Source organism: Sturnus vulgaris, chromosome 6 (assembly GCF_052056855.1).
Source record: "Sturnus vulgaris isolate bStuVul1 chromosome 6, bStuVul1.hap1, whole genome shotgun sequence".
Taxonomy (NCBI): domain Eukaryota; kingdom Metazoa; phylum Chordata; class Aves; order Passeriformes; family Sturnidae; genus Sturnus; species Sturnus vulgaris.
The window spans coordinates 38,683,929-38,704,423 of record NC_142248.1 but is presented as its reverse complement, the minus strand read 5'-3'; the positions used below and the strand labels follow the sequence as shown (position 1 = coordinate 38,704,423).

General features: G+C 39.1%; 1 protein-coding gene across 20 annotated transcripts in view; it reads right to left on the bottom strand.

The window, feature by feature from the left end:
- Positions 1–1,695: 1,695 nt before the first annotated feature.
- Positions 1,696–20,495, bottom strand: part of MARK3 (microtubule affinity regulating kinase 3) — a 61,623-nt gene continuing 42,823 nt past the window's right edge. For 2 of the 20 annotated variants that reach the window (XM_014871900.2, XM_014871901.2), the window contains 6 exons: positions 18,855–18,958; positions 14,213–14,377; positions 13,210–13,467; positions 10,832–10,858; positions 6,199–6,243; positions 1,696–4,154 (listed from right to left, as the gene is read on the bottom strand). In XM_014871900.2, coding sequence (XP_014727386.1) covers positions 3,809–4,154; positions 6,199–6,243; positions 10,832–10,858; positions 13,210–13,467; positions 14,213–14,377; positions 18,855–18,958 — 945 coding nt within the window. In that variant the 3' untranslated portion in view covers positions 1,696–3,808. The remainder of the gene's footprint in view (positions 4,155–6,198; positions 6,244–10,831; positions 10,859–13,209; positions 13,468–14,212; positions 14,378–18,854; positions 18,959–20,495) is intronic. The other 18 variants (XM_088166553.1, XM_088166555.1, XM_088166549.1 and 15 more) reach the window with 11 other exon arrangements.

Below are 20,495 nucleotides of genomic sequence, written 5' to 3'. Positions count from 1 at the left end.
AACGAAAATTTTACATTAGCATGACACCCCCCACCCCAGATGGCAGAAATACCATCGACTACTGAAATGCTCTAAATATTTAACACTTTAGGTTACTAAGAAAAGATGTGGTCTTTGATAGCACAGCCAGAAACACCCAACCAGCCTCCCCCTGAAATACAGAGAGTGGCACTGGCTCAAGGGGCCTCTGCCCACAGCAGGGGGTTCCCGAGCCCTTTAGGGACAGTGACCAGGGTGACAGAGCAGATTCCAAGCCCGAGGGCTGGGCACACACTGCTGCTCCAGACCAGGGCTGCACAGGGACAACAGCTCTCTGGGCTGGCTGCAGGCCTAACTAAATTGCAATCCACAACATGGTCTGTGACACAGCAGCTGTGGCAAACACTGATTAAAAGCCTCTACACATTGTCCCAACGGGCCCATGTATAGCTGAGTTTTTAACTGAATTGGAGAGAGCTCCTATTTAAATTCCAGATATGCCACAGTCCTTCCATATGACTGGGAGGACTACTAAACCCTGCACTTCATTTCTGCAACATAAAATGTGTGGGTATTAATTCCATATTTTTATAAATAATCTAATAATCTTGACACAAACTTCCGTAATTAAAAAAATAGGATACAGTATCTTGCTATATTTGATCTTGAAGCCTCACGGTAATTCAAGAGAAAAAGCTAAACCATGTCCTAATCTGTATTATAAATCTTTAAATCCACAAAGATTGGACCAGATGCTGTAGCTTGAACAGAAGTAAGTGTGCAAAACACTTAGCCCAGCAGGACTAGCTGTTCTTCCAGCCTACTTCTCAACATGGTCAAGGACCTCAGGTCTTGTAAAGAGGTCAAATACACTGAAGTGTTTCAGAAATCCTAAGTACAGGGAAGGTTTGCATAAGAAAAAGTGTATCCGAACTTGTTCCTGCTCAGTGTTCATTGGTTTATGTATGTATCTTCAAATGCTTTTACTTAATGAAGTAAAACCCCACAACCCAAACTCTTAATACATTTTTCTCTGCCAGATCCAGCAATCAAAAGACACCTTCAGTGCTGGCTGACACAGGTTTCAGTGATGCAAACCTTCAGTCATGAGCCCATTACAATCAACCCCCAACGCATCATTGGAGCACACAGCCCAGACACCAGTCATGTCATTAAATAAAAATACTTTCCATTGCTGTTCACGTGCCTCAAAGCACTGAGATCTGCTGCTGCCTCCTCACCACACACTGACCTCTGATTATTTTTAAAACTTGCCCCTTAAGGTGAGAAAAACCAGCTGTAGTTCTGCAGAGTCCCATCAGCAGTGGTGTCTGCAAGCCTACAGAGATTCCCAAGAAATACAAGCAGGTCAAAATCCTGTGTTGGGGAAGCAGTTCATCTTTGGTTCCAAGAGCTGAAGAAAGAATTTTCCTTCCCAGGCAGCTCCCAGAGGCTTGAACACCAAGCATGCAGGGTGCTAAATATTCTCATAACTCAGTAATTTTACAAGGCATTTGGGGAAGAAGCTGTTAAAAACCTTTTTCTGATTATAGTAAGTGATTTTTTAAATACCTCAAATAAAGATTTACTCTGAGAGAACCTTTTGAGAACACTTTAAGAAAAAATACCGAAGTACAAACTTTAAATATCCAAAGTATGATAGTGGTGCACTTTTTAGAAACACTTACATACTTAACAGGTGAAGTAGGAAGAGAGTATTTCAGAAAACATTTAATATGAAACCTTTTGGAACTTCCATCGAATACAGATTTACATAATTTATCAGAACACTTTCAGTTCAGACAACAAAGTGCACTGCCAGGTGAAAAAAATACATTTGGAGGAGTGCTTAAAACGTAGGGAGTGAAAGGATAGGTGACCATTCACCTGAGAAAGTACAATGACTGCCCTGAAATGTCTTATTGCTATTACAAAATGGAGTTTTCATGGAAAAAACCCATACTGAGCAGCACAGGCATGGGCAGAGCACTGAAAGCCAACTGAACTCCGGGAGCACCCGGAGTTCTCAAGCCATGGCATGATACAGAATATACAGAGAATAAAATGCAAATTCAGGAATATTTACTACATTTAACAACTATGATTACCCTTTAAACTAGCATAATCGATATCAATGCTTAGGGGGAAAGAGAGGGGAAGTCTGCTGCCTTCACAGACTACAGATCACAAGAGCTAACTTGCAAAATATTAAGGACTTTGCATTTTCACCTCGGGTCAAATCTGAACTGTGTACTATGAGTAACTATTAGCTCACTGCAAATTTAAAATGCAAATTTAGGCTCCAGTTTAAAGCACATGTTAAGTACATGCGTAAGTGCTTCACTGAAATATAACCACAAAACATTAATACAAAAAGTCAAGTAGATAATGCAGGGTATTATCTACACAGGTCCTCGATGAAATAAACTGAGTATCGGTAGGAAACAATGCATGAAGAGATCTCTTCATTCTGGTTTGCAAAATCAAATCCGTTTCACCGCCGTGATGGTTAAAGAGTGGGGGCTATCCCAGAGCAGCTTCACGTCCTACCAAAAGCTACTTGGCCATCAGAGTTCATCAGGGTTCCACCCTGCACGGGGACAGGGGACAGTGGCCTCCCTCGGCAGAGACACTGGCACAGAGCCATCCAAAGCAACACAACGGAGCCAAGGGAAGCACGCTGGGAGAGAGCTGCAAGGAAAAGCTTCAGCTGCTCCTGCCTATGGCTGTAGCTCAGCAAGCTGGACGTTTGGACAGAGGAGATCAGTAGCCAATATTTGATTGCCACTTCTGGGTTCCAATGCTGAGGGTGCCCAGAAGGTGAGGGCAGCACTGCCCAACGTGCAGCAAGGCCTCGAACACATGGACTGGACGTGGCTTGCGGCAGAGAATGGCCAAGATTTGAGAGTCCCTTTGTGCTTTGTATCAGCCTGACCTAGTCTAACATGGCAAACTCGCTCTGAAACAAAACCACTACTCAGCAATTAGCACCTCCTTTCACACTGCCTCATTCCCTAGAGGAACAACAGAGAAATGTTCTTAGCTGCAATCAATACTCATAAGCCAAAAGGACAAAGATACAGTTTTAGTAGTTTAGCAGAAGCAGAAGAATGGAAGCGTTTACCCAAATATTAATGCACAAATTAACTACAGTATTAAAATTTGATTCAGACTTAAATAATAAATAGGTGGGCAAAATATAATGCAAGACTTACTCAGTAAAAGTGAATTTTTAATCATCTCATGAGATCTACTTAGAAAACAGGACTAATAATGTTCACAACCATAAATCCAAACTCTTCACACACTTTTTTCTTCTTAACACAGCAGTGAACTGTAAACCTGCATTCACTGGTTTATCGCTTCAGTCTTTTTAAATATTAACTCAAGTGTTTCCTCCTTGGCCATTTCAATTTTTAGCACCAAAATTAGCCCAAAAAGAGGTACTGGTACAGCTCGATGTTGTAAATGAATTGTTTACATATAATACTTTATATATTATACACACATACTGTACATTCACACATCCACACAAACAGGAGGCATATTTAAATGAATATATTCTGTGTTTCAATTTGTTGTCAGAGACTTAGGAGCAATGGAAATAAAGCAGAAGGGGTAATATTTTACATAGTAGGCAACTTTAATGCTGTAGTGCACTTATAAAAAAGTCCAACTCTCCCTCCCAGCTCAGCAGCTTTTTTTTTAATATCACTATTCAGAAGGATGCAGAAGTTATTGCCTAAATGTTATTCTATACATTTCCATCGGAATTCTCAAAAACACTTTAAATTGCTAACTAATTTACAACTTAACTATTTTTTTCTTGTTACAGCTTTAACTCATTGGCAATTTTGGAAGCAATGTTTTTGAAAGCTATGGATGTTCCCGATATCCGCTTAAAGCGAACTCCATTCAGGGACAGTCTTGGCAGTTTACACACCTCCATCTCCCACTGGACAAGGTTTTCCGCGTGCCCATCTCCATGGACACAGAAAAGCAAGAAACGCTCTCTTTGTTCATAGTCACAATTATTGGCATCCAGGACCTTTCGGATTTCCCTCATCATGTCATTGGGATCCATGGAGCTGGTGGTTTTCATGCTCCAGGTAAAACGCAGTGACCGAGGCTTGGCTTCCTTGTTCTCGTCCTTCTGATCCACAGCTACATTGCGGCTGAAAGACAGGAATTTGGGAGTGAGCAGGGCCAGCCACCCTCCCCAGGGGCCACATTAGTGAAGCCAACACTCACTGCACACCACCCAGATTAGAGCAGCCCCGGGGGCTCCCCCAGCTTCTGTACACACACACAGAGTCAGGGGAAAGCTGTAGCTGCTGGGGCTGGAACACAGGTATGGCACGAGGTGTGACACAACTGGCACTCACTGGATTCAGGAGCGTGGGAACAGTGACCTTCTTGGAGGCAGAACTATATGCAGCACCTGTGACTTGATTTTAAGACAGGTTCTGCTCAAAACTGTTCTCTCACAGGCTATGTGGGCAGCTGAAACATCAGCTCTGTGCTAGAAGTTTCTGGAACATTGAAATAACAGCTCCCTGTGGCAGGAGGGTGCTCAGCCCAGGCCATGGGAGGTGCCCACTTACATGGGATGGGGTGAGCCCATGCACAAAGGTGGGCTCCTCGGCACCTCCTCCTGAGCAGCAGCCCTGGGAGGGCCTGTGGAGCCCCACAGCAGCTGGCTGCAAGCATTAGGAAGGACAGCAGGACCAGGGTGACCATGAGGCCCCAGACCTGGCTCAGTTATGCTCTAGCTTTCCTGTACTGGGGTGTGTTTGAGATGATCCCTAGGGACACCCCACGCTGCAGGCTCTGGGGGCTGCCTCAGAGAGGAGATGCTTCCTCCTAAGTTGGTTGGTAATTCATTAAATACCAACCACTGGCAGAAGTAAAATGATGAAATCTTCTGCAGCTACAAGTTCTGCAGTTAAGTGCCTCTGAGGGGGACGTGCATAAAGAGAGCTGGAAGTGATTATTAGACACTCTTCAATATAGTTTGCACAGATGGTGAGAGGGTACCATTATTGTTACAGTTTGAAGAGATGAAGCACAAAATACTGAGGTATTCCCAAACCTGGAATTTTTTTTTTTAAGCTTTCTTTTGGTATGGATAAGTGGGGTTAAACAGGACAAAGGAAAGAAATGTTCCAGAAATTTCTAGTTCGCAATCATTCTTCTACTTCAATTAAAATCAGTAGTCATGCAGCTAAAGAATAAGGAAGTACATTTGGACCTCCATGGGTAAAATATGGATTTGCTTTGTGAATATTTGTACGCTGTCAGTCACCTCGTCAAATTTAATTAAATGTATTGACTGTCATACTTAACTGTTTTCTGGAAATAGCTAACCTAACTGAACCCCAACCATGCAGTTTAGGTCTCATATTGAGCCTCTATATTAAGCCAAGCTGCTCTTTGAAATAGATGGCAATGGTTACATCACATTTTATTTCTACTACCATTAAGCAGGCAATTATGAAAAAGTTAAATAAAAAGTGATAGCAAGGCCACAACTAAATAAATATATTTCTCAAATATAACCTATTTCATAATTCTCCTATTAAAAGACTTCATGTGACTGTGAGAGTCATAAGACTATGCAATGTGATTTACCAGATGTTATAAAATTCATCACACAAATTGAAGAGTATTCCGTTTAAGATTTTAATGTAATAAGGCTTTAAAGGGCTAGAAAACAAACCCAACTTATATTCAATGCTCATTTTATTTTTGGAAACTTTTTCTACTTGAAAACAGTTGGCAAAACCAGCAGTTTGATAATTTCTAATATGTTTTTGATACGCTGGTTTTGGAAGAAGAGTATAACATGAAGAATATTTAACTACGTGTGATTTTGGAGATGAGAAATATCTTATCACCCTTCAGTGGTTATTCCACACATTTGCAGCCTCACTAGAGACCACTTATCTACACATCTACACGACAACAGCAAATTACAATGACTAAAATGCAAAAAAAAGAAAAACCACACAAGGGAAAGGGCAACAGGAAAGATGAAAGTTTAGAACCAAGTCAGTCAGTGCTTTAATAGCTGTTTTGCAGACAGAAATGCTTCTTTGTTTAGTTCCAATGACTTACATGAAACAAAAGCTGCTGCCTGAAGCCACTATGCCACATAATCAAGGGGAGAAAGGTTCAAACTCACCTAAGTAACATTTTAAACAAAAGTTTTACCCTCACCTTGAGCCCTCAAATCTCCCGTTCCTCTCATATTCAGTCGGGAGCCTCAATGAAAAGAATGCAGAAGCAAAAGGAAGTGGGAAAGAGAAGACAAATCTTACACTACAATATATAATACCTGAGTAGTTGCTAAGAGATACTGCAATCATACCAAAGGTGTCTTAAAATACAAAACAACAAAGATGTAAAGAACTTGGTAGGTTAGGCCAAACTCAGAATGTAACATACTGTCAAACCAAATGGAAGTCTATCAACTACAGTTTTTAAATCGACCATAACTAATTTTAAAAGTATGTGTTTATACATTAAATCTGTAGAACTCACTGAATAAATCTGAAGTTCTAAAAGCAGAAAATGTGAAACTAAAGTTACCAAGCATATTGAAGTGACTGTATTATTTACTAAGTACCTCCTGAAAGAGAAATAGCTCCCAAATATTTTTAGGCTAAATATTTTTAAGTTATTTAAAAGTTTTATCTGGAATGAAGTATATATTTTAAAAAATCCCCTTAACTATTTACAGACAAGTCTGATCATCTAGTATATTTGCATTGCTCATCAGATCTGAGGTGTTCAAACAATACCAAAGTATCTTAATGCAAAAGAAGAAGATGCATATACATTTTAGCAGAATTTTAATAGGTAAATCCAAGATTTCTCAAGCTGTGGTAACTCCATCCTATTATTTCCCACACTGATGCATCTTCCCCATCCAACAACAAGCTTAAGCTTTCTGTCTTCTTGCAGTGCTTAAGGCTAAATTGCTGGTCACTACCATTCATTGAAAGCTCAGGGTCAAGAAGAATTAAGGGGAAAATTCTCTCTCTCTGAAGGAGGATGGTTCAAGATATCAGCATTAGCTCTGCTCAGAGGGATGCTGCTGTACACTGCTTTAATCCAGACTAAGGCAGTACATGGCTTTCCTCAGTAACACAAACACAGCAGTTTGGGTGGCAGATGTCTAGAGACAGGGATGTAAGACAGTAACCTTATTTTCTGATGCAGAGTGCTATTTATATCAGGGTGTGTGGGGTGTTACAAGGAGTGATTTCCTCCTTTCCTTCCTTTTGAGAGCTGTGGTGAGGGATCAGCCTTGCAAGGTGACTCTGGCAGTCCCTGTCATAGGGGACCAGGAGCTGTCCTGGCACTGTGAGGAGCAGAGTGGCAGCACGGGCGACAGAACCAGCCCAGATTCAACTCAGGTGCTACTGCAAAGCAACTGCACCTAACAGGGTGCAAAGCTGCTCAGCTGAGAGCTGCTGCTCATGGCAGCATCCAATGAGAACCCTGCTCTCTGAGGTACCACACAGCTCCCTGTACAACAGGGACAATGTCACTGGCAATAGCTGCCACAAGCAAAAATCACAGAAAAAAAATGAGAAGACGATTAGAAATCCCAGTGCAAAGTGGGCAGTTATTGTAGTTATTTTCATTAGATCTCGTGCTACTAATCTATGGTGGATATAAGAGAAGGTGGAAATCGATTTTCCATGCCTGTACATACAATCCATGAAGTCATGCTCTATGAGAGCTCTACAGGACCCAAAAAAGGGGTAGGTAGGAACCACCACATGTACCAACTGAACAGATCCTCCCCTCACAGATGATTGTTTTACTGGGCAAAGCAACCAACAAGTTAGAAAACACTCCTCAACTGAAAAATTAAGAGTACTTAAACTTCAAAGAGCCTTCTATGTTCCTATGAAGTGGAAGGTGGCAGCTTTAAGAGCTGCAAACATTTATGGATTTTTGTTGGGTTTTTTGTGTTTTGTTCTGAAACTTGCCAAAGGTTGTGGAAAATGGGAGCACAACCAGTTTCCCCAGCAATGAATAGCCTTGCTGTTGCTGGAATCTGCCCAGAAAAGTCTGTAAGGAAAAATCCCTAATGATGTTCTGACACATTTTTCAGTTTGAAATTAAGCCAAAGTGTTCAGTTTGTAAACCACTACAACTCTGAATCTAAGAAAGGTCATTATTTCGAATATACCTGCCACTTTGAAATAATAAACATTCTCATGGGAGCCTCTCAGAAAACCCTCACTTTGCTCAGCTTTTCCATGCATCAACATTCCCTTCACTGAGCAGGAGGAACTGCATAAAGTGACACACAACCTCAAATGTGAACTATCCTGCCAAACTTAGGAGAGCTGTGCCAGCCTCTCAAGGTGCTCCTTCCTTCATGACAGGCATGGTTATGGTCCAGCAGCCCAGCACTGCTGCTCTGGGAACAGGCACTTACTGTACTGCCAGGATTGTTTGGGTTGAGGTTTGTGAGTCAGATGCAGCCCCGAGGCCTCTTCACTTGCTAATACAATCTTCACTGCTGTGCTCGTTTATGCTCTAAATTTTCTGCTTTTGCTTGTGTTTTACATAAACTGATTTTATGGACCAAGATGCTTCTTGGTCTTGAGAACGGAACAAATACATAGACAAGTTCTGTTCTCATTTGTCATGCTATGCCTACACATTATCTACCTTATGGTTTAGGAAGGGCTTTCACAAATCTGATTGTTTCCACACATCTGTCCCAAATTATGCTTTGTTTCCTGTTCTTTACATCTTTGTATGCTGTTTTAAATATCCAAGTAAACACAAAGAAAACTGTCTAAAAAGATACTGAAAATCAACAAAAAGTGCAAGATGATAAAATAAGATCAATTTATGGAAATGGAGAAATGATGCTGCAATAAAATCCAGAATATTGAATCATTTTTGCTGTCAAAAAAAAGAAGTTAAGACTTCCACAATATGCATACTGGCAAAGACAGTGCATAGTACAAGATATATATATATACTCACACACATATATATATATTTGATACCTCTGTAAAACTCAGCAGTTTAACAAGGAGTGACTGATTATCTACTTTCATTCAGCTCCCTAGAAGTGATGTTGTGGCACTATGTCTACGTGCTACTGTAGCTCTTTCAGAACTACAAGGACAGTGAGCTCAGGTAGGATTCATAGCAAATATAGCCAGAAGAAACTGCCAAAAAGCCCCAGCATTTTCAGGTTTTGTACCAACATACAGATCAGGGACACCATGCATACTTAAAACAGAATTTAAAAAGCACACTGGTGCTGTGCAGGTCGTGTAAGACTTCACAAATTTCTTATTCAAAAAGATATATTAATGGAAGCTGTAGCAGGATATTTCCACCATGGTCTAAGACTCCTGGTCAAGTCAAGTCAAAAGTAATTTTTTAAAAATTACCTAAAAATTACCTCAAGTCTCAGATTTAAACAGTAACATTCTAGTTTAAAACTGTACTCATATTAGCATTTCTCATCTTTCTTCAGAACATAGATGCTGGGGAGGGTTGCACAGATCACAATCCTTTGTTTTAGAAGTGGGCTGCACCTCACAGCTCATAATGCACGCTGGGTTAAAGCCACTGTCACTGCTCAGTTCCAGCTGTGTGTTGAGTTGGATGTTTCTTTCCTTAAGGAAATTGTTGCATTTTCTCAAGTCAGCTGTGACAATGCCAGCCAAGCCAACCAACACCAGTTCCAAACACGGACATGTTTGGAAGAGCTCTGATTATTATCACCATTGCATGGAATTGACTCAGTTAATCAGGTAGGGTGCCTTTAGCCTCACACTGTACATAATAAATCCACATTTAGGCAGCAATTTACATCTCTCAGGACTCCCTAATCTAAGCATTTCCTTGAAATGGTCGGACAAACTCCAAATTACATCACAAGCACAGCCTTGTATCCTGAAAGTTAAAACAGATGCCTGGTTTTTGGCCTCATCTCCCTGGTTTTGATCAGCAGTAGGAAACTGGAAGTACCACCCTTTAAGAAATTCCAAGATGTGGTACAACTAAACAGGCTATTACAAAACTCTACTGGAAAATTTATCGACACATCAAAATTATGTAAGCGATTTTCATGAATCACAGTGGATTAATGAGAAATATAGCAGCTTGATTCATTCCCAAATTGCAAAATGTAATTCAATCCTTCAGCTTGAAATGTGAATTAGACTTCTGAGCTTTTCTTTTTCGTTGATAAATTTGCATAACTGTTGTACTTTTTGTTTATAACTGAAGTGCTCTACTTGCACTTCAGCTGCAGTTCACTTCAAAAAATGCACCCCATTTTAAAATAAATACACAGCTATTGAGTCTTCATTCAATCTTCCACACAAAACTGTTCAACTCAAAACTGTGCTCAGCTGCAGGCAGTACTTCAAACCTTCAACCATTTTTTCTCTTCCATATAATAAAACAGAGAGATAATATAAATTTAACATTACTTACCTTTATTTGCTTGTAATCTTATGTTTTGTTTATACTTTCATCATTGTTATCAAACACCTCATTCTTCAAACATAAGCATGCTAAGTGTATTAGTACAGAGAATAGAATTACTTTGGCACTACCAACTCTATCAAAGAAAGAAGAATTCACAAGGCATGCTTAGCATCTTGTTATACAACACAGATGGTGCCACAGATTCTTAGGTATCATCATGAGTTAATGGATTTATTCTATGCTTTCCTCTGAAGAAAGAAAGTATTTAGTTTTCAGCAGGAAGTTTAGTTTTCAGAAAACCAAGGCTAGAAAAGCCAAATCTTTTGTTAATTGCAGGAGCCACTTTTTTTTAAATATAAATAAATCCTACCTTTTGATAAACCTGAATGACATGTTTCTAAAAGAAATTAAGCCAAAATAAAAATTAACAAAAAATTTTGTACAAAATAAATTGAAAAAGGCATTTAGAGTGAAACATGCAAAAATCTCATTTTAAATGCAACAATTAAATTACACTTCAATACATTCTCAGATTAGGCAGATGATTTAGGGGCTGAAGAGTCAAACTGTTGGAATTGCTACTTCCAATTTTTTTCTGGGAAACATGCAACCAGTATTTATTATGAATTAAAATATGTACTGGTGTCAAAACACTTTAAGACTCAAAATCTGCAAGGTCGGGTAAAAATATGTTTGGATTTTCTTCATGTATTTACCATAGAAAGCAAAAATCAGCAACTCTATTATAATTATATCTTGAGTATCATCAGAGTTAGGTTTCTTCCTTTCTTCATAACATTAGGTCAGCTACACTGTGCCAAAAACTGCCTCAAATATTTAGCTATTTTAGTGTCAGAAGCTGTAACAGTTGCGTACACCAGAATATAAGTAGCTCAAAACCAAAAGAATTCTGATTCCCCATAGAGAATGCTACAATAAATTAATGAGTAATAAGATTTAAAAATTTTATTTAAGAGGAAGAAACATAACCATGTCCCTCAGTGGCACTATCCACCTCCTCAGTAGTTTGTATAGCACTGAATATAACAGAGCCCCAGCTGCAAGAGATCCTCCAAGAGCAAACTAATCATCTGTAACTGTGTTATTGTGTTACAACTGCATGTTATTTAATCAAGTCCAGATGGAATTTAAACTACTGTCAAAAGACTTCTTCAAGAAAACCACACTGCACTGCAAAAGTTGAAACTCTGAGGTAATGATAGAAGTTTGAATGCTGCCTAAACAACTGAGTGAAAAGTTTGCATGTTCACAGTTTGAGCGTCCACATTTGGAACGTCAAATGGAAAATTAAGTAAGGATATTACAAACAAAAGTACAGAAAGAAAGATGTGCCAAAAGGATGTGGCTGATTAAGACTTCATTTGACATAAAGCAGATGGCTTAACACTTAAAAAATATTCAAATTAAACTTCTCTCTCTCTCAACATAAAAAGAAGGGGAAAAAACCCAAACCAAATTTCCTACAGCACAGTGTTTCCCAGAGAAGTGTCACCTGGCAGAGAACTGAGCAAATTAAAACATTTCTCAAAGGCTAGACTGTCACGTTCTTGTTTTGTAAAGAAGCAACTTCTACATTTTTGAAGAAATTCACTCTCTAAACTGAAATCAGCCATTTATGAAAAACTGGAGTCTGGCTTAGCAGTATTTTGTAGGAAGGGGAGACTGCAAAGGGGATACTGAGAGGGAGGCATCTATAGTCAAAGTAGACAGGAAGGAAATGGGTTGCTGCTGACGTAGTATAAGCTTAAAACAAAAGCTAAGCAGGCCAAGATCAGAATGATCTTGTCCAAAAAACTTCACCTGATAAGGAGTGTACAAAAGCTTGATGATTATCTTAAAGCAAAGAAAAACAAGCTTTCATCCTGCAAATGCAAGCTGTGGAGATCAGTGGTCTGGAGTATGTGGTAAGGGAACGGACAGGTTTTAAATCCAGAAGGAAAAAACACAATTTTCAATTTTAGGGTTTGTAGTAACTAATCTAAATCGTACATGGACTTGAAACTAGAAGTTCGGTTAGAATAAAAATTGTGCAGCAGCAAGACCTGCTGAAGCTTGGCTTTGGCCAGACCACCACACCTTCACACCTAACACAGAATCTGCACATGAACTAAAGGCCAAATCAGGAATAAATTTTTCAAGGTTTGGCCAGACTCCTGCCTAGACTGAAACCCTAATACTGCCATTATTTTAAGATGGCCTGTGACAGTACTACTGTCAACAGAAGCTTTTGCCTCCTGTCCCTACCCTTTCATCTGTGGTATTTCTATTTCTGTGCTGCCAGCAAGGTTGCGCTGGAAACACTGATGGACTAAGAGACTGGGAAACACAACCTGAGCTTCTAATGCTACATCAAATACTTAGACTGGGATCCTAGTTTATGCCATCTACTGATAGACTATGCAGCCCCTGAGCAGCTGAATGCTGAGCCCCTGAGCTGAAATGTTTTGTCTCTGCAGCATTCATACCTCAGACATGAGGCTGGAGAGTATAGAAGAAACAGCACAGACCAAACTGTCTCACATTTAACCCCATTTCACTCAACTCCCAAAAGCAAATGGCTTCTGTAATCAGAAAAGAACTATGAAAAAATCATAAGCAACTGCATTTTAAGTTGCAGAACTTAAGTCACCGATCACTGACAAAAATCACCTAAGCAATGAAGTATTTCTGCTATTAAAAAAAAAAAAAAAAGACAGAAACGTTGCACTAGCACCTTAAGAGGCTTACCTTCTGGTTAGTTTGGAAGTTAGTTTGCTGAAGAGGTTGGTGGAGCCCCTGGTGCGGGTCTGTGAGAGCGGCGTGGCCTCGTGGGACAGGCTGGGCGAGGCGGGCGGGCCGTTGTAGGTGGCGGTGCGGCGCTCCCGCAGCTGCCCGTGGAACGTGCTGCGGCTGGCCGTTCCTCTGGGGAAACGAATACGGTCAGGGGTGGTCGCACTGCTAATGCTGTGGGTTGAAGCAACGGGAGTTCTCTGATCGGGAATAGTGCTAGGGCAGAAAACAAACACAAAAAAAAACAAAACAAAAAAAAAACAACGCTAGAACGCCTTCGCGCAGGCACTGCGGCTCAGCAGGAAACACAAAACACTACGTTCTACAGTAAAGCATAAGCAGACACTTTTATATAGGCCAAGGTTGGAAATACCAACATTATTACAGCACTGTATGGAATCAAAACTTGTAAGAAGTTAGGATTAAGAGGCTGCCGAAACAGAAACCTACATAGGCAGAAAAGTGCAACAGGAATATCCTGGAAAAGACCAGATAAACCAGGCCTACAGTGTTTCACTGAGAAGACTGATAAAAGAATAGCCCAGTAAAGTTTCCTCCCAGGAAAGAGAATAAGTAACTTTAATGTCTCTCCCTCCACATTCTGTACATACATCTTTGAAAGTCTTGCTAATTTGAAAGTATCCTACACAAAATTCTTTACAAGCCAACCGCTCCAAGTAGTGAAGTCCTTCAGGATACACAGTTAAAGTCTCCCACAAACTTTGACAATAGGGAATGTCCAATACTCCTAATAATAGGAAAAAATTAAGATTCACTATTGCAGGATTATGTCACAGACAGCCTGACACACCACAAGACAAATGTAAACAAGACTAAAAAAATGAGGAAACACACATCTTGTGGGCAAAATATACTAGAACAATCTAGGACTAAAATTCCACAGCACAAAGTTAAGAAGCAGTGGGTATAAGTTAGTGTCACAACGATTTCTGGTTCTTACATAGGCCTGAAGTTATCTGCGCCATTGTCTATTGGAGGCAACATCATCTTCGTGTGCACAGAGGCTGACATGGACATCGACTTCTGATGTCGCAGCCGAACACTGGAGAAGGATGTGGTACAAACTGAAGCAGGGCTAGCTGCGTAAGCGAACATTTCTGTCAGGCTGCGAGGGGGTTTGGGTTCAGGCAGAGGCAGAAAGAAGAGCATGATGGACCAACAACAAACTACTGCATAGAAAAAAAAAGCAAACTTTTCCTTCTATTAACTGGTTTATCAAAGAACACGAACTCTAACAGCCCTCCTCTTCTATGTAAACAGCAGTAACTACCCTACACTCCCCTTAAAGAGCATCCTTACTTACATGGCACTGGACATCTGTAAGTGACCATGCTCTTACCATTAACATTAGTTAGCAGTGATACCCTCCTTGATGTACAGAACCTGAATAACTCAGAATTCTATGCCAAAACTCTACGATAAAGCACTGATGTAACTTGTATTGCTCTTAACAGTAAGCAATGCATTAAAACCCCCACCAAATGCACTTTCCAAAAGACTCACGATAGCTCCATTACTACAGCGAAATCCTTTGTTTTCAGAATGTATCCGTGTTAAAAGAAATTAGTGAAAGTTGGGCAAGCTGTCAAATCTACATCAGATAACTGAGATGTACACACAGGTACAATCAAAACTAAAAATACCATGATCTTTAACAACTCCAGAGAGGAAAAAAGAAAAAGGCTGCTAGTAATGATCCTGTACATGTAGTAGGCACTGAACATGCTTGCTGTTCTCTGAAGAAAAAAGAATCGCTTTGACCATGAACATTAAATTATCCAATTTACCATTCAGGCTTTGTAGGAAAGTATAGAGCACTGTATTAGCAGAATGGCCAGTAAGCTGCCAGCTGTATAATATGTTCAAACAGGAGCATTAAATTTATGTATTTATTTAGGCCAAAATACTATTTACAGCCTTCACAGTATCTAGTAATGATAAGGATAGGAGAAAAGTGAGAAGCCACAAGATGTTTTGGGCCTTTCAGACTACATCACCACATCATTCACCTGAAGTTTGCTTTAAAAGTAAGAACCGTTGTAATTCAGAAATTTTGCTCAAGGTTAAGATACTGCATGTTCACTTCCAAGTTACTTCATGGTTACACACACAAACTGAGGTCCTGTCACCAAATTCTGGTACATCACTCTGGAGAGGAGAATGCTAGTGCAGCTATAAGTGTCAGCTCATCCACTTCTCAGGCTCAGCTCCCAAAGCACTAGTGCACAACACCACACGGCTCAGACATCTGAAATGCCAGCTAGAATGCTTAGCCAAACATACTTGGTTTTGGTTTGTTTTTAACTTTTCAGGATCTGAAAAACTTCATCTGAGTCATGCATGCATCTCAACAATGTTGAATCCATCAGGATGACAACTACAAGTACTACTACAATGAAGCCTTCAACACAGGCCCAGCATTTACATTACCCCAGGGTTTTAAAGAATTGTAAGAAAATGAACATTCATTTCAAAACTAATACTCTGAAGTCACATAATTGGTCACTAGTATCTTAAGCTCTTCCAGCTCCTTTCTTCTATATTTACTGCAAAAGATAAAGAATCTAGTTTTACAACACAAGACCCAAGTTTTTAGTCACCTGCCTCCAAAAATGTGACATCTAAAGGTATCAATAAGGGACCTTCTCTTCCTCTGCTGCTTTGCTAGAAATCAGCTTCCTTGGATTACTAGCCTGGGAACACAGGAACAGCAAACTAACAATCACCAATTAGTGCCAAGGCTTATTAAAAATCTGAAGCTGTTGTAAATCATTTGTGTTACAAATGATTTAAAGCAATTGCCTATCATTATGAAGAGTGTTTCATGAGTCCCCAAGTGCGTTAATTAATGCTCAGGCTTTGGAGGAAAGCCAAAGAGTTGTCTCCAGCAGAATGCCTGTGTCAGCCACACAATGTGTTAAAGCAGAGATGGGAGACTTAGAACTCTTTGCTTCTACCAGTCTGGCATGGGCCTTCAGGACTGCTTTCCCCAACATCAGATCTACTGACTATCGATTCTTTAAAGTTTTCATATGTTCAGAAACAGTGCCTGCTCAGAATTCAATGTGCAAGATAAAAGTAAGCGATGCTTTAACACTTTCTCTACAGAAAAAATAGAGATTTTAAATGTGTGCATCTTGCCTTTTATGGTAAGTCTCCCAAGTTTTCACTGGGTCACAGTCAGTATCTGACTAGCTATGGAAAATCTAAAATCCAATCTGTAACAAACCATTTACAGCAATTACTCCTGCCTGTAACATTTGCCACCAGACATTTCAAAAGCACAGAAGTAATTTTTAACTAAACCTTGGATATGTACAAAGCCCACGTTCAACTTTGGATCTTGCTTTACAGAAGAGAAAAGAACAAGTTTCTAGAGTTACTTTCTGCCAAGCTGAGAGTACAATAACATTAAAGATTAATTCTTAAGAGCCAGTCCCATCAATAGCCATGTTGATTTTTCCTGCATTAAAGGTCCCTGCATTTCATGTGACCAGTCAATGCTTTACCCAGTTACAGCAACAAAATACATTCAGATCTGAATTCTGTGCCAAATCACAGTAATTATGAAACTGTGCCAAAATGAACATGCAGTTTAGTATTGAAGCATTTCAGACAATGACATCTCCAACTGTAGTACAATTAGCAATGCATTCTCATTACCTTTTCTCTTTTTAACCTTCTATAAAAAGTAATGAATATAGTAATCAAAAAATGCATGATCAAAGCTATACATTTTTTACCTGTGCAAATATAAATTCTCAGACATTTCAAATGACCCAAATTAGTCTAGTTTGTAGAAAAAGCAAATGATGTTTAAATATCATATTGACAATAAAAAGGTAAATTAAAAAAGGACAACCAATTATGAATATAAAACACAACTAATGTAGTTGTCAAGTGGTACTCAATCTTAACTTTGAATTTAAGGTTTATATGTGACAAACCAGAAAAAAATCAGTTCTCCGAGAAACTCAAAGCTGAGGAAATAAAATTACTTCAAAAGATAGCTCTTTAGGAGTATGAATTTACTCCCAAATTAAGGGAACATCTAAATCTCAAGCATTCCTAGTAAACAATATCTGATAGCTTTTAAAAGCATAACAAAGAAATTGTAGACAAGATATGAGTTTAAGGATGAACAGAAATTGTATACAACCAAGTAATCAAGTAACAAAAAATTACCAAAACTATTATGGACAGAAAGATTCATTTTTTCCAAAGACTGCTTGGAAAGAAAAAAGATATTAACATATCAAATCAGAGAAAGGATGGTGAGTTTTAGCCTAAACAACCTGGTAAGATTAACAAGGAGTAACCAATGAAGGCTGAGACAGATACAATTTTGGCAGTCTTCAAACTTATACTCGACTCTTTCCTTAATCCCTTTCCATTTGCAGAAAACTAGGAGGAAGAGACAGGGTCAAAATCATGTTCTTTATCCCTAGGCTCCAGGAATCAAACAGGGAATAGACAGGCTTTCCATTCAACATCAAAATTCCTCATCAACTGCCAAAAGGAGGGAAAAAAATTTGTGCAAAAAATGGCAGATCTTCTCTCAACTTTAACACAAGGTAGAAAATAGATATTTTCTTCCCACCCTTTACAAAATATCACAATATTAGAAAGGGTTGGAGAAAAGTGGGAAGAGTTCCTTTAAGTACCAGCTATCTGAGTGCTCTCCTGGCAAGGGTTAACTACTTAATTCTTACCAGCTTTTGACAGCAGTAAAATTTTGACAAGAAGGGCTGGAAATTAAAATACCTCAACTAGCCAGGAAACTTGGTGGTATTCTTCCCAACTGCTACTCGATACCTGATATCTGTGATCATTATAATATTATTTCTGACAGCTCTTCTCAGTCTTCACAAGATGGCAGTAGATGTGACCACACTGCCAACACATACAGTGGTTAGCTCCAGTTCCACTGCATGCTCTACTCAGGCTTTCATTCCGTAAAATAGAAAGAAATTTGTTATTTCTCTGACTGTTTTCACTCAGAATATGGAGATACCCTGAGGAGGGAAGCAGCTGAGTTCTGTAAAATCCTGGGAAACAATTAGACTGCCACTGTATCAGCAAGAAACACTATTAGTCCAAGACAATGGCTGATCATTTCATCTTTGCTCAGAAAAACATTACCTTCTCTCTGAGACTTTGCAGCAAAAATGGCATTTCAAATAACCCCAGTGAAGCAGAGTTTAGAGTGAAATATAAAAAGAGAATGGCTCAAGAGAGATGGACTTTGTAGCCTGACACTAAACAATACTCTTCTGCAAGCATATGCTGTTTGACCACAGGAGTTCACAACAAATTTAAGATGAAGACTGCTAAAAATATTTCACATATTTAACCATAAATTAGAAACTTCCTTTTATATTTTAAATATAAAGACTATAAAATTAAATATAGGAAAAAAACCCAAGCCCCAGCATACTTACAGGTGCTCCATAACAAAAGATCTATACTCACCTTTCATTAAGAATTACATTAGAATATCACTTATTTTTAAATTAGGCATTACAATGTTTTTGGAAAGGTGAAGACAAGGGACATACACCATAGGAAGACATTTCATATACCTGTTCTCCTTGCCATTTTGTATCACTGAATGCCTATCAGCAGTGGTTCTTTCACTACAAACATATGTGTTGCGCCGTGTCATTGCTCCAGGGGTAGTATTATTCTACAATTAAAAAACATACGCTTGTTATTCCCCACAGAATGCTTTTCTGAGGTTAGTCTGCATATAATTGAAGGCTTTTTACTTAATGCTACTTCTACACAGTTCTAAAACGTACAATAATTAAATAATTTGATATACAAACTCCATCTAGTATTTGTAAGGAACAATGCAATCACAAAGAATAATTCTAACAAGTTGTTCTTGTATTTCATATTGATGGCTCAAAATTATTATTCCTTAAAGTGTTAAATACAAATGATTTGAATTACAAATTCTCAGTATATATAGCATTCTTCTGCATCTAGATAGCCTGTGTCTTTATAGCCTACTTTTGAAATACTTTACCACTTGTAGCTTGGAGAATTTTCCTTTAAGTTAAAATCATACCCTTAAACAAGATAGGAAAAGGAAAGACTTAACAAACAAATGTGGTAAAATTCAGTGGGAAAGTAAACATGGACTTTTAAATATTAAGATACTATGAAACACTAGACAAGTTTTAAAAACAGGGAAGAATAAGAGACAAATTGCAGAGAATTTTAGTAAGACAGTTTTTAAAATACACATTTAAATACAAGCATAATACATTGAGGGCAAGAGAACCAGGGGAACTTAAACTACAGACCTTACTTTAGAGGGGAGAAAAGAAAGAGAATTACTTTGCCTCTGTCTTTACAGAGAAAGAGGGTGGAGATATGCCCAAGTTGGTGGTCAATTTTCCAGGAACGACTGAGAAGCTATAGGTAATTCACAGATAACAGAATTATAAAATGTTAGATTCAATTACTGTAGGAAAAGCACGGTGGTCCAGACAAACATGCACCCCCAGGTCGTAGAGGAAGTAAAAGCTGGCAAGCCTTTGTATTTTTTCTCCCCACCCCAAGAACAAAACACAGGAAACTGCAAATGGTTGGAAAAGTGGAAAAAAACCTTTAAAAGTTTTCTTGAAAGAAAAGGATCACGGGGCAAAGCAGGAAGCAAAAAAGGTGATATACTTCAAACATCACTGCTGGGGAAAGTTTTGGAGGAGGCCAGCTTAAGGGAATGACTGGTCAGCACCTGGATAAGCACATGTTGAGTAAGGAGGGCCACTAAGAATCAGGCAGGGGACTTCATGCTCAACTAACCTTTTGGAGTTCTTTGAAGAATTATGCTATGACGGACAAGGGAAACTCAGCGGATTTTAAAAATAGCATTAAGAAAAGGTTTCGCATAAACGGTCACAGGAGAGAATCATGGCAAGAAGGATTAAAAAAAAAAGAAAGGAAAAACTAGTTCAAGCGTGAAAGCAGAGTAGCCAAACCTTTTTTGTTTCCGAACCTGAAATAAAACTGTTAAAGTGGAGTATTCTCAATGCCTAGCAAAAGCCCCTCCAGTGCCTTAAGGCAAAATATCTGCTTTTTAGGGAGTCTCAAGCAACACCTCCTCTGAGCTATTTAACCATGAAGCCATCTTGTCCAAGAGACTGCTGACCTGTTTGTTACACATCTTTTTACACAAATGTACAAATTAAAATGCAACAGTGAAGTGCACGACC